At 37.1% G+C, this 15827-nt stretch overlaps 1 protein-coding gene across 1 annotated transcript; it reads left to right on the top strand.

Moving 5' to 3' along the window:
* Positions 1-875: 875 nt before the first annotated feature.
* On the top strand, positions 876-1609 carry LOC147622214 (uncharacterized). The gene is made up of 2 exons (XM_086823567.1): positions 876-943; positions 1033-1609. The coding sequence occupies exon 2, from the start codon at positions 1121-1123 to the stop codon at positions 1607-1609; it is 489 nt and encodes a 162-aa protein (XP_086679693.1). The 5' UTR covers positions 876-943; positions 1033-1120.
* The last annotated feature ends 14218 nt before the right edge of the window (positions 1610-15827 follow it).

The raw sequence follows: 15827 nt of genomic DNA, 5'->3' as shown, positions 1-15827 counted from the left end.
TTCTAGCACTTTGGAGCAAGCCGCCTCCTCAAACCCTACTACTACAGAGCATGCGGTACATATCATAGATGACACTAACCTGGAGGTGGATATGGATAGGCAGCATCTACATAGTGATGAAAGAAATGAGGAGGATGGACAAAATGTAGTGGGGGCAATTGAGGAAAATAAAGGTGATCAAAATGAGGGTGAGAATACTCAAGGTGGTGATAATGAGGATGAAGGTGAGAATGCTGAGGATACTGGGAGAGAGATAGAGGGGGAAGAGAACACACATCCACTAGAGGATTAAGAAGAAACAGTTGTCACAACCCAAACTGAAGGAAGCAAGCAGAAAAAAAATAAGGTTGATATTTTTGGGAAGATTCTAGAGACATCTACTCCACAAGCCTTTTTAGATAGGATAGGAGTCAAATTTAGGTCTCCACCTCCACGTGTTCCTCTCTGTAGGATGATCCAGACGGAGGCAATCCGAAAGGTTTCTCCCTCAACAGATAAATCTCTTACTCGAAGCTTCAAAAAACTAGGTGGGTACATTGAGAGCATGGGAGCTTTCACAGTATCAATTATGGACTTGGAAGGGGAGGAGACACCATTGACACAAGAGAGGGAGGAATCTTGGGATGAGCATTGGAGGACTGTGAATCAACAATTTGAGGAAACTCTTGCACTTGACCCCGAGTGGGGTCCGTACTTGAGCCGAAAAATGGTGCATATTCTTGATGGTAATAATCGACACAATGCTTGGATGGACTGCATTTCTACAGGTGAGTTCTCATTGGGATGTTATAGTTTCTTATGCTTCTTTGTCCTTCCTAATTTTGTGTTTTATTACACGGTTTCAAGGGGATTTGTCCATGCATTGTTGTGTTCTCTGTAAATTTTATGTGTTCGAGCGGAGGGATGTGGGTGAGCTTTTGTTTTCATTGTCCAGGTTGAACAAGTAAGTTAATTTGTTATCAGAGTCTCCTTCTATGTCAAGTAAGTTGTTTGTACTCAAGAATATTAACATATTTCTTCTTTGTTTTGTAGGACGCATGATTATGCATTTGTGCCAACCACATTTGGTGATCGTCTATTTCAACTAAGAAGATTGGGAGAGTCCGACCTAACAACTCTCATGGCACATTTGGACAATGAGGACAAGCTATGGGTTGAGAGAGAGATGCAGAGTGCATCTGCCAGAGGAAGGCCTAGTTGGCTTCATTTGCCAATCCAGATTATGACTTGGCTCTTGTTCAAGGATGAGATGGAGCAAAAAATTGATGAGGCATCAAATGGACCACTTGCCGAGTCTGCTAGGGAGAATGTGACTCGAAAGGTAGAAGTTCTCTACAGAGGAAAAACATCAAAATATGCAAGGATTGCTGATCCCTCCAACGGTGAGGCCTTTTGGTGTGCAGTGCTCTCCCTCCCATGGCACGCGTCAAGCAATCATGTGGCCACAGAGGAAAAGCTCAATATGATAGGTTCTGCTTGCATCAGAGACACAGATAAGGCTCACATTGTCAAGCTATTGGACAACTCTCAGGCTGCAGTGCGATCACTTGAGGGTATGCCAAATGATAAGACAAAGGTTAGGGAATGGCTGCACATGTACTCCTACTAGCTTCAGATCACGGAGCTGGGTTTGAGAATCCAAAATGATATTAAAAATGCCGATCGAGTCAGGTTGCCAGGTGAGAGCCGATTCACCTCTTTTGTTGTTCTATGCAGAAGAAAGTACTTCAAAAGGGCTTTCAAAGTGCACGAAGGAGGCATAAAATTTAGCCATGATATTGACCATCAACCAGGCCTACAAAGTGCTGCACGGCGAGTCGTTTTTAGGTTTTCCTCCAACATAACCCAGATATTCCTTGTTAAAAAACATGCATGCTTCTTTTTGTGTGTTGTTTTATCATTTGTGCTTTGGCTTGCAGATGGTTGCTTTCTGAAATTGAGGAGCACCAATTGGATATTTTACCCCCTCTCGCTAGTGTGTGGCTTTGTGTTGACAATCAATCTTATATGTATGCCGATTTGAAGCTTGGAAGAGTAAGTGATTGAATTTGTCATTTTGAATCCATGATTGAGAAACATGTTCATATTGAGGGTGAGTTGTGTTTACCCATGTTTGTCATTGAACAGACCATGTCAAGCATAGAGTCTCGTTTCTGCCCGTGGTGGTTGGACCTTGAAAGAAACAATGTGCCTGAGGAGGAGCTTGATCTGTATCGCCAACATAAGTCTATATTGGAGCTTCGTAGCCAGCAAATTGATCATAATGAGGCCACATCCACATCACATGCAACATCGATTGCATCGGCTTCTTTTCGTAAGTCATTGCCAGTGAATTTAGGGAGGGAAATAGTGAATCGTGCATTGGAGGTGAATCGAGCAATGGAAGCAAATAGGGAGCAGAGTCAACAACAGACATCCAATAGTAGTGCAGGCGGGATACAACCAACTGACATCATAACCAAGACATTGCAAGCTCCAGGTATGTGAGCTTCCTACCTCATCTCTATCGTGATCCGATTGTTTTGACTTGAGACTATGTGTGTTAAATGTCAAAAACCTGTCTATAGGAACCATTTATGCCTTCAATGTCAGTATTGAGGACCTTGCAGCTACTTTTGTGAACATGGAGGATGCATCCTCATTGGGAAAGCAAGTGCTTGATGCCATGAATGTTATTTGCACAGTAGGGAATGTCAAGAGTAGAGGGTCCGATTACTGTGTGGAGTTGATATTTGCAGACTTCCCCTCAAATATCATCATTGGAGGTTGTGTTGCAAACAAGGTTCCATATTGGAATAAGATTGGGGATGGCATGTATGACTCTACTTTTAAAGTTGTTGATTCTTGTCTCTCGGATCGAGGCTTCTTTACATGCCTTTACACTATGGAAGAAGGAGTGACCATTGAGCAGGTTGCACAGAGCGTTGGGTTTGGCATTTATCATAGACAGGTTGTGAGGTGTACTCCACCTATTGGGAAGAAGATGGGGCAAATGATTACTACCCAGGTATTGGTGTTGTTCTCTTTGGGGCTGTCATTTGTGCAAATCTTCTTTGTCCCATTTAAGGTGAAAATGCATGAACAACCAATGTGTCTTTGCTTGTAGGTCACTTGTCTAATATTGGCTGTTTTTGTTCGCTCAACATCTCCTGCTACAAGCTTTGTGATGCATGGGGATCAACTAAGGGATTTGGCACTAGGTGATGATCTTGATGTAGGGCAAGATCTTATCTTTGACATGTATGTATGCATTCAAATCAAGATAGAATTTAAAATGATTTTCGGTGATCTTTATGGCATATGGTTAATGGTTTGTGTGCGTTTTCAAGAGTGCCATCGGAGGATCTGGTGAAGAGAAAGGGTAGACCATGGCGGGGCGGTTGTCAGAGAGGTCAGCGGCTTAGCAAATACATCGTCTCCGTCTTCAGTCGTCCTGGGGACACGATTTTGGATTTGTTTGCTGGCACTGGAACTCTTGGGCTAGTGGCAGCATTTATGGATCGCAATGTCATAATGTTAGACAAGGATGAGCGGATCTATGATCACCTGTTAGAACCATACTCAGCAAAGGTATGCATGTTGAAAAGATAAATATGTTAGTAGAGAATAATTTTGTATTGATAAAGCTTATTTTCTTTTCTTTGTGTCTCTTGCAGTTATGAGGATCACATGTCTACATCAGAATGCCATTAGAGATAGTCTTTTTTTTAATTGAGACAATCATTTTTTTGGGACTATTGGAAGTAATGTTTTGATGGATGTTATGCTTTTGAATGTTTTTTACAATAGCATGTAGCTGATTGTTGGACAATTTTTATTTGGATTATAAAATTTTTAAATCCTATGGTTATGGTTTCTAAAGAGTATTATATTGTTGTGTCAGTGGTATGGCTATTAAAATTGGTGTGCATCTTAATGGCTTGATTTCTATGCTCTCTGGTTGCTGTGGTTTCCATGTGGTTGCAAACAATAGTTTGTTTCTATTAGTAGCTCAATGACCAATTCAACGTCTTTTTAGCGAGCCAAGTAGTATGAGTTTTGTAGTGATTTTTTATATCCGCACCATTCATTTGAAAATGCTTTATTTGCAATAGTCATTTTTAAACTTTTTTAGTCTTCTTTGTTCTGTTCATTATAGAGTTGCACTATGGTTTCACTCTTCTCTTTAACATTACATGCTCGCTTAACATCATACCATGCCCCTACTTGCTCACTTTCACAAGGACTTTATTTCTACTCACTGCTCTGTGCTCACTGCTCTTGGCTCGCTAAATAGACGCACCCGCATGCAAACATGTACAAGCAATGCAAGGATGTACAAGAAAGTACGAGTCCTACAACCAACAAAAATAATTAGGTTTAGGGCTTAGACAGAATCAACCTAGAGCTGTGATATCACTATTGAGGGGTTCTGAAAAACCCTAATGTTCATGGTAGAAATACACATGGAACACAATAAGGACATAGAGTAAGGGGAGCAATAGAGAGCTCAGAAGGATGCATATACTAGAATGAAATAATAAGATGTGTATAGCCACAAATACCCTAAGTGCAATCCCAAAATGTAAAATTATAGGTGTCCAAATACACCAAATGTCCAGGGGGAAAATAATGTGTAGAGAGAAGTATCCCTAGTAAACCCCCATTCACATGCCGTTCACACAGTCACTACCATAATAATATGTATAATCCTATAAAAATAGGCAAGGGACGATAGCCTTAACAGAGGATGACAATGGAGTCCTCCTAAAAGGTGAAGACTAGAAGCACGTAGTCTTGCTAGTGATGAAGAGAAACTCGAGAGGAAAATCCTACAAGGAAGATGAATAGGAAAATTATTAGTCATAACCTCTATGGGGATGCCCGCTATTTTATTTCAAGATATTTTATTTGTATGTGCCTTTTATTTATATCATTTACCAAGATTAATATGTTATCATTGTGTGTGTGCTGGTATGATATAGTCAGGATTAGTGTGCTTAATCAGCTTTGATACCACTAACAGGACCTTTATGACACTTGGAGAATGGCTTCGAGTTAGATCAGAACTTGCCAAAATTTGTCCACATATAGTTGTACAGTCTCCTTGTCAGCATATCCCATTGTTGACGTGATCTTGCTTTATATTAAGATGGCAAGAAATTCTTTTTGATGAGCTTTTGAAATTCTTTCCAAGTCCTTTGTCTTTCATTTCCTTGCTTGATTATATTCCACCATAATGATCTAATTTCAACCAAATGATTTACACAACACACTTGACCTTATCTTTCTCGAAAAATTCTTCCTTAGAAAAATAATCATCAAGTTGACTAATCCATGACAACACTGTTTTTGCATCCTTTTTACCATCAAAATTTTGAAATGTGAAATTTTTATGACTGATTTTCTTTCCTTTTTGTTTCTCTTGTTCACGGAAAGTTTATTTGATGGTACATCTAATGTCAAAGTCGAATTCAACACTTCTTGATCATTTCCTATTAGAGAGTAGTTCGTCTGATTCTAACCTCTTAGCACGTTCTTCATTTAATTGAGCTTGAAGAGATAGAATTTGCCCATAAATAGACGGAGGTTGTGGGTTTGACATGATGAGGAATTAAGAAAGAAAAATAATTTTCCAAAAACTTGATAGTAATCAAGATAAGAAAATAAACAATATGCAAAGAGTAGTACTTATGATCCTTGCTTTGAATTTGTTGAAGTCATATGTTGTCCCAATTTTGTGAAGTGAGAATCCCAACTTCAAGTGTCACAAAGCCCGTAAATGGTATTTGAAGCCTTCAAGAATAAATTATTGAAGTAGCCCAATATTTCCTTAAAAGGATGCATGTGACGAATCCTTATGAATCATTTTTCCCTTCTTTCTATCTTACCTTTGTAGCCCTCCGAACTCTTTGGAAGCTTGTGTGGAAAAGATCTTTCAAAATTGAAAGCATTTTGAGGATTTTTAGGATAGGAAGATTTTTAGCTTTTCTTTCTTTTGTTATAAACTTTTTGGAGCTTTTTGTAACAAGGTGTATGAGAACGGGGTTATATCCTTGAATATTTTAAAATATGAGGTATCTAAAGATAAATGTTTTATAAGCTTTATAATATAGGCTTTAGAGTGTGTATTGTAAGCTTAAATTATAGATTTATACTATAAGCTTGTATTATAGCTTTAATACTAAAGCTTTTGCATTAAACTTTTGTTAAAGCGATAGGGAAACAAGGTGGCCAACACTCAGTCTCGGGGGGTTCACCTCAAAAAAATTTAGTGTACCACGTGCGATCAAAAGGAGGGGTATTTTAATTCAAATTTTGGAAAAATTTTAACATGATTACGACAAGAGGGATATTTTAATTCAACTTCAAAAAAAAATCTGTTAGTTCATAAGTAAAGAGGGGTGGTTTTATTGGGGGAAAAAATTTAGTTAAAGGGTTTTTAAATGCCCCTTGAACGCACATGATACATATGATTTTTTAGAAGTGCACCCCCTAAGCACTCATCAGTGCACTATAGAAGAAAATGGGCGACGAAATTAGAGCACAAGAAAGGAAGAGAGAGAGATTAAGGGCCCACTATTCTTGCACTAATGGGTAGCAAAGAGAGAGAGAGAGAGAGAGAGAGAGAGAGAGAGAGAGAGAGAGAGAGAGAGAGAGAGAGAGAGAGAGAGAGAGAGAGAGAGAGAAACACGAATAAAAAATGTAAATTCATTGCCAGATTAAAGCCTACTCTTCGAACGAATATCAATATGTTCCAACCTCATTCTCTTTCCATGGCAATCTCTTTGGCTTACAATTGTGAGTGAGAGAATGGAGTACCAAAGGACAACAAAACCACCTTTGTATTCTCACACTAACAAATTTAGAAACTATTTTCCTTTTCGTAATTTTGATAGGTATACCAATGATACCAAGGGTGTTTCTTCAAACAATAATAACAATCTTGGTGCTAACAATAACAAGAATGATGATGTAAAGTAGAAAAAATATTTTGTACCTCTGTTAGCACAGCCTTGCTAACATGGGGGAAAACACGTGCTCCTACACACATAGCCATGGAATACACATGAGCATGGAATAGGAGATATGAATCAAGAACAAGATAAAAGATACAAGCAAAAAATCATAGTGTATTCCATATCCATCATTTTTGTGGATTGTGTATCCAATCTACATAGAAGAGGGGATTTATATAGCTATCCAACCATGTGACTCTTGGGATATCCATGTGACTAGTGGGCTCCCATTACCTCCATAAAGATCCTAAATTCCCCGCTATCCCTCTTGTAATATGACATCTTTTAATCACATTAAGAACTACAACTTCTCCAGATGAGGAATGACAAGTAAAATGAGGCAAAAAAAGATGAACCAAGGTTTGAATGAGGGGAAAAACCCCCACCCATGAAAAGGGGAGACCTCACCCTCCCATTCTACTTGTCATTCCTCCAGATGAGGAATGACAAGTAGAATGAGGCAAAAAAAGATGAACCAAGGTTTGAATGAGGGGAAAAACCCCCACCCATGAAAAGGGGAGACCTCACCCTCCCATCCTGGTTCCTTTGAATTTTGAGCAGCTTTGAGAGAGGGTATTCCCATTTTGAGGAGCTTTGACAAAGGGTATGGGGAATACCTAATAAATTCAAATCCCAAAATATGTGCTTTGTGGACACACATAAAGAAGAGAAATCATGTCTCACCCAACTTAAACAGTAGAAACATAGCATGCACACGCAGACTTCAATGGACTTTAATACCATTACAACAAAAGAGAAGAAGAGAAGTAAATTAAAAAAAGCTCAACTTGATTTCCAAGCTTATTAAGACTTAGCTACTATAATGGGGGCATACATGATCAAATAAGACAAACCTCACCTTGCAAGAAACAAGCCAATGAACTTCCAAAACTACCAAAAAGGCGAGTCAGATTAGATATAGCCTAGAAAAGCAGTCAACAGGTGACCCAGCTTCATCATGTCTCATTCATGTAAACAAATCTTTGTAGCCCAAGAAAATGTATAAACTAATAAAACATGGCTTAGAGAAGAAAACCATATCATTCTATGTATCCCAAAAAGGAGAGTCAGATACATACAGCCTATGAAAGAATTTCATTCCCAATAGGAGACCCACATTCATCATTTTCATTCATGTAAAAACTAGAATAAAAGTTTGAAGCCCAAAAAATGCACAAAGAAGACTAAAGACTTGTACAAGAAAAGCCATAGAATTCTATATAGACCCTTGCATTTCGAAATACTTAAAACACATGTAGCCATAATGGAACATGATTTATAAACCAAGAGCATGTCAAAGATACAAATTTCCTCAAAATTCTAACTGCCTATACCAAAAAAGATCTTTAAAAAAGGCTTGAAATAAAAAAATTCAGTCATAAAATTTGTATAGATTTCAGAGCACCGCAACCCATTCTTCCCTCACAGCAGTGAGAAATCATTTTGCATGATGATCCACAACATTTTCATTGCAGAGATAGCAAGCCACACATATCCTGGAAAGGATGAAAGACATAAAAAGTCCTTAACATACCACTTGATATAACATACAACCATATAGGAACACCTACAACAGTTGTGAATGGAGGAGGTGCACCAAGAAATGTGGGTGCAGTGTTTCGGTGTTAGTTGTGGTTGCAACATCTTCCACTTTCATTATTACACTCTGATTTCCGCCCTTTTCTTGAATTTACCTAGATATAGCATCTTTCTTCTTCTTCTTTTCTTGGGTCAGTTTGCTTCTTGTTAGACCCGGGAAACTTCCTGTCTTCACAACTATCCTCGCCATCCATTGGTCAATTCTATGACATCTTCCTTCATCCTGTTTACCTCAATTAAGACCAATATACGAGCTTAACAACAGGGAAGCAAAATGACAGCCGACAAAGGCTTGCCATTATCGATCGATCGTGCATAAAACCCTTGCCACAAAAAACATAGGCCATGGCAACAGGAAGGAACTTAAGTGCTTCAAAAGATTGCGCCTTCAAAATATGTAAACAATATGCATCAAGACGCCCTAAAACAAAGTCTTGCAAGCAATGAAACCCTAGAAAAACAACCGTAATTAAAAACCTGGAGTAGCCAATGTGTTTATCTCCTTCAAACTCTCCAGAAGATGTGGAGCATCAGGTAAAAACAATCACAGTGAAGAAGCCCTTTAAAAAAAAAAGTCGGCCATGGCAAAGGTTCTAGCAAGGAGAACTAGACAAGGAGTGTTGATCTTTGTAAAGAGTCTTCCTTCAAGCTCTGCAAGAGATGTACATCAGGAAAGCCTAGAAATAACTGTAGAATTCTCCTCCAAGAAGGTGGGGGAAAGATAGAGAGGCAAAGCCTTTCAAAAGTAAAAAACACCAGATTCAGGATGCACAGGCACTATGCATCACGACACCCTAGAAGAAACACAGGGTTTCTACAGCTGTGTGGCCATGACTTGCCAGCAGCAAGTAAAACTATGGAAATAAAAGAAGTTTTTATGAAGCTCGTCTTGTGCTCCCTCCAATCCTGTCACTAGGCTCCTCAATATTCATATAGAGATCTCCTCTCGCACACCACTGATCCGTTGGCAGTAGTGAGGTCTGTAGCAAACACCATAGGTCTGTTCTCCCACTGGGGGAGTTTCGGGCATACAGATTAAGGAAGTCGATGCGGGTCTCCTTGATATTACAAATAATCCATTTTGCTTGTCCCTGATCGAAGGCTCCTATGTTAGAACATGCTTTCACCATGCAAAAAAAGGTAAGATCATTTCACTCAATCCCTTGCATTTGAACAAAAAGTGGTGTAAAGTGCAAGGCCCTTTACACTATGTGCATGGTGGACAAGTCCTAAAACCATTGCACTCTATGCCCCCACGAGTTCTCCCTTTATATGTAAACAAAGGAGAAGAGAGAAAAGATAAACATTATGAGTAATCTATAATCAATAAAATCAATGCATGTTACAATCTCTCTTCTTGCAAGAAAATCAAGAAAATGCTACTAATCTCTATTCTTGCAAGAAATGCGTATGGATCTATAATCAAGAAAACATCATGCATGCTACTAATCTCTCTTATTGCAAAATAAATACATATGGATTAGGCATTTGACTTCTGATCAAGAGCTTGTGGGGGGCAAGGAGAAGATTAAAGATTCTCATCCTGTCGTGATGTCCAAGTGCTAGCATAGCCTTGCTAACATAGGGGAAACTACATGCTCCTACACACATAGCCATAGAATACATATGTACACATAAGCATGGAGTAGGAGATATGAATCAAGAACAAGATAAAAGACACAATAAAAAAATACAAGAAAAACATCATAGTGTATTCCATATCCATCATCTTGTGTATTGTGTATCCAATTTGCATACAAGAGGGGATTTATATAGCCATCCAACCATCTGACTCTTGAGATACCCATGTGACTAGTGGGCTCCCATAACCTCTACAAGATCGTAACTCCCCACTAGCCCTCTTGTAAACCACTTCTTGGTATGACATATTTTAATGACCAAATCCCACAACTCATTAGTCTAAGCTAATTCTAGTAATGCTAGGGGGTGTTCACACCAAAGCTAATGCCAAAATTATGGGAGGTGTTCACACCTATCAAAACAACCTCAAGGTGTAACATGTTACAATTGTCCAAAAAAACAACCTCAAGGTGTAACATGTTACAATTGTCCAAAAAAACAACCTATCAAAACAACCTCAAGGTGTAACATGTTACAATTGTCCAAAAAAAGAACACATTGCATCCAATTGCCTAGAGAAGAAAAAGAAGTCAACAACCACACACATCAACATGATTGATGGTGAAGAAATTGCAAAGGATGACGAATTCTCTCACAAGCAAGAGGGTAATTTCAAAAACGAAGATCTTTCAGATGATCTAGGTATGCCTAGACCTATTAAAAATCAAGTTTCATCTCATATACTTCTAAAAAATGAAAGGCATGGAAGTAAATGTATTGCACATGATGATGATAGTATGTATGATAATGATAGTACGCATGACTTTATTTCCGAAAGGGCAAGGAAGTAAATGTATTGAATCATGATAGTAGTACGCATGACTTTATTTTCGAAAATCTTGTTTTCATGCTCTTAAATTGAATGTCACTCCTTCAAAGTATAAAATGAAAACTGCTCTTCAAGGAACAAAGTACAATTGCACAAAGGAAGTGAAATATGTACTCTTATCCATTTCACCATATAGTCAACCTCGCACCTTTCTAGTTGTACCTTTGCATTCATATGATGTTATTCTTGGAATGCTATGGAGATATGAGCATAACCCTCACATTAATTATTATTCTCATGTCATATCTTTTGAATTTAATGGTGAGAATGTATTCTTAAAAGGATTACAAGAATATAGTGAATGTGCAGTCCTTAGCCATACCCAAGATAAGGAAGTAATGAGGAAAAATGAAAAGAATTATCTAGTCATGGTTAATGAGATTTCTTCCTCTAAGCCAATTTCCAAGGACCCCTCACACCAACCATTCATTTCACAATTTTTGGATTATTTTATCAATGGGTTACCTATTAGATTACCTAATTCTAGACTGGAAGACCATAGGATAGACATTATCCCTCGTAGTATTCCGCCTTGTAGGGCTCCTTATAGATTTCTAGAGCAAAAAGAAATCCAGTCTCAAATTGAGTACCTACTTGATAGGAAACTTATTAGGCCTAGTAGCTCACCATATGGAGCACCTGTTCTTCTTGTTAAAAAGAAGAAAACATTTTGTATGTGTATTGACTACCGAATTTTAAATAAGAATACTATCAAGAATAGATATCATATGGCATGTGGATGATCTCTTAAATAAGTTGAGAGAGGAGCCAAATTATTTTCCAAGATTAACCTTCACACTATCATCAGGTTAGAATGGATGAAGAAGATGTTTATAAGACTTCTATTTATTCATAAACAAATCATTATAAATTTTTAGGAATGCCTTTTAGACTTACTAATGTACTAGCTCCATTTAGTCGCATAATGAATTGCATATTCTTGAAGCACAATATTTTTTTAATTGTTTTCTTTGATGACATCTTGGTTTTTAACAAAGTGGAAGATGAGAACAAGAAACATCTAGAGGTAGTACTCAATCAGTTGAAAGAAAATCAACTCTATGCTAACCCAGATAAGAGTGAATTATTTGAAAAAGAAATTGAATACCTTATACATTTTGTGTAGAAGGAGTTTGTGTCGATCCTAAAAAGATAGAGGCCATTAGATCATATGGCCTAGACCAGAGGACATTCATGAGTTAGGAGCTTTTCTTGGTTTATGCTCTTATTATAAAAGATTTGTGAAACATTTCTCTTACAAAACACATCACTTGACTGAATTATTAAAAAAGTCTAAAGTTTTTCTTTGGACTGACATGCATGAAAAAGCTTTAGTGCACTTAAGTATGCGCTTACCCATGCACATGTATTAACACTGCCTCATTTCCTTAGACCATTGTTTTGTGGTAGTAATTGATGCTAGTGGACATGGTATTAGTGTTGTGCTTATGCAAGATAATCATCTGGTTACTTTTGAAAGTAGAAAACTAAAACCATCAAGATTAGCTAAAGTATAATACTTATGATAAAGAATTGATTATTGTTATTCATGTATTGAAAATTTGGAAACGTTTTCTTATGGGATCTGAGTTTATCATTAAAACTGATCAATAAACAATAAATACTACACTCTAGTAGGAGCAAAGCAATCCAAGGTATGACTCATTCTAGTCATTAACTTTGTTGAAGCTAACTTTGAGAGTTGACACCTCATTATGCAAGATAAGAAACTTTCTCTTTTAAGGCATGAGCTTGTTCTTTACACTGTTTATTTGCAAGTAGTAGATTTCTCAATCACTAAAAATGTTGCGTGCATAAAATCAAACATTTCCTTCTGGTCTAGCTCAATTTGAGCAGTGCCAGCAGAGCGAGAAGAGTTCTAGAGGAGGTTTCTAACTCCTCTCTCAATATTATTCCAACATCTATCTTGTTCCATGGATCTAGCTCCACAGGGAGCTTAAGAATTCCTTGCCCATTTTATGATTATTCTAACTGTGAAACCAAACAACTGTTAGCTTGTAAGATTTGATGGAGGAAATTGATGAGTAATGCTATTGTTGGGATAATTGCAGAAAATTTTATAATCAAAATAAATCCAAATCAGAACTGAATTAAAGACAAATGTTTGAACAAGTCTTTTGGGAACAATCTCGGGTTCTCAAAAAGACAATGTTGAGTGTTTTCAGCTATGTAAAATTAACTTCTTCACATTAGTTTTTGTTAAATGAAGTTAAAATTTAATGATTTGTCCTAACCAAGCTCCAATACCAGACTCATTGAGCATGAAGGATCAAACAAGGCCGAGAATTTAAAGGATGATCTATTCCTAGATGACAAGACTTACATGTAGAAGGCCATGAGACATTATCATATCCACCTAGAACACAATAGACAAATAATAGAAAATATTATTCTGGCCATGATAAAAGAAAAGTTGGGAGATTCAGAATCCATGGATACATACCTGCTTAAAGAAATTAAGGTCCCTCTGAATCTATGTTCCCCATGAAAAGTTTGTATTCTATGGATCATCCTATTTCCCTGAGCTTTTTGGTGCTCAAAGTTAAGTCTCTTGAGATTGTAATGACCATGAGTATTTTCTTATAACACTCCCTTATGTATGAATGATTGTTAATAAAAAATTTATATGTCCCAATGTTAAACTAATTCTTTATAAAAATTATGTTGTCACTGTAAAAACATTAGTTGGCAAATTTAATGCAATTTTAATAGTATAAATCAAATGCCTAGTTATAAAACTCAAAGTTGTAGATGGTCTATCAATTATACGCCCACTCAAGTTATTGTAGGAAAAATCCACATATAATGAAGTGCCAATAGAAACCATTGATGAAGGAATTGAATTAGAGAAATTATAAAGGTTTTTCAACTACCCCAAAAGATGCAAGTATCTGCCACACCAATAAGCTAGTTATTAGAAAGGTAATTGAGAAATGAGTAGCCTAATCATGCTAAGATAGAAACCATGAATGAAAGTATTTGGAAATTTGTTAGTTTGAAGATGTAAAGAGAGATGGTGCCAACAAACTATGACTTGTCTAACTCAAGTCCAATGACAGAAAGCTGAGAGGAACATGTGACCAAGGGGCCTTGTCTTTAGATCCGTCAGCCTAATGTGCAAACTCAGGGCAACTAGATTTAGGAATTTTACAAGAAAAATCACTATCCCATAACACCGAAGGAAGCCGGTACAATAGTCAAGCAAAATTTTTATTAAATTTGGTTGCCTTCTTCTTGATGTTGCTCACTACCCTTAGGCGTTACAAAGCTCAACTCAACAATTGTGAAATTATAGTGCTAATATTGTAACAAGGTCAAACAAAGTTAATAAATCATTAAGAATCAACAAAACCAAAAGCAATATCATGACTAAGTAAAGTTGGGAGATTGGTTTCATCCTACCTAAGAATTTATGACCATATATAGGAAGAATTATTAGAAATGTGTGATCTAGCATCCATGTTTTGTGTGTAACCTTAGAGAAATAGGTAAAAAGGTTAAAATCCCCATTTAACTTGGTTAACTACTATTGAGTGTAGTTCAAGTAGGTACATCCCCATGATCTAGGAGTAACTTTTAGGTATGATAGGTGAGTTTGGTGGTGGGTATGATGGAGTATTGTGTGGTCTTCTAAGCACCTAGAACTAGGATGCCTATATATACATCTTGGCCACACACTATGTGAGTGTGGAGAGGGGTGGAGAGAGTGTGTGATTATGTATTAGCTCCGTGATTAATATAACTTAGTGATTCCTTTGTGGGTATGCTCTCTTCATCAGCATGTTTATGGTTCTTATGTTCATGTGTATGGGATGATTCTTGACCACATTCCTTTGTGACTCCTTTGTAAATATGCTCTCTTCATTCGCATGTGTTTGTGGTTCTTATGTTCATGTGTATGGGCTAATTCTTGAGCACATTCCGTTACTCTTGAGTTCCATCCAATTATTCTTGCGAAGGTAGTTCATGTGTTGAGCACTGCAAGATCATCCTTGAGACCTCCATGAAACCTGCTAGAAGAATAGGGCAACTCTCCACCCAACCACCGGATATAGACCCTAGCTAGCTAAAAAAGCCATGCCCATCCACACATTAGGGGAAATCTTGACTATGAAATGGGCCCTATAAGAAATCCTAATTTCTACTAATCTTTTGATTAAAAATGCTAATTTTGACCCCATAGTGGGAGACAAAGCAAATGATTCCCCTATTTTTTATAGACTTTTTAGGTCCTATCATCTACATTTTATCCATTCTCTCACTAGCTTTTATTACTTTTATAGTCTATAGTTTTGGAATATTTTAACCCATTACTTTTAGATATAAGTTGCATCACCATTCCCAAGGTTTCACTTTTCGGCCATAAGGGGGGCCCAAAATTTGACTTTTTCAAAATTTTCTTTTTTTTTAAGTTTTTCCATAAAAAAACTTTCCTTATACATATATAAACCCGAAAGGTGAATTTTTTATATCATTTCTTAGTCATAACTACCTCATAGCAATCTTGTCATATCTTTCTAACTTCTATGATATCTAATGATTGCAAGGTACATTCTAATATTTTATACCAAAAATAGAATACAAGTTGCATCACCACGCCCGTAAGGGGACCTAAAATTTGATTTTTTTAAAATTTTCATTTATTTGAGTTTTTCCATCAAAAAAACTTTCCTTATATATATATAAACCCAAAAAGTGATTTTTTTATATCATTTCTTAGTCATAACTACCTAATAACA

Source organism: Cibotium barometz, chromosome 29 (assembly GCF_041138505.1).
Source record: "Cibotium barometz isolate CiBa-2024 chromosome 29, ASM4113850v1, whole genome shotgun sequence".
Taxonomy (NCBI): Eukaryota; Viridiplantae; Streptophyta; class Polypodiopsida; order Cyatheales; family Cibotiaceae; genus Cibotium; species Cibotium barometz.
Note: the sequence above shows the minus strand (reverse complement) of the source record. Positions and strands in the feature narration are given on the sequence as shown.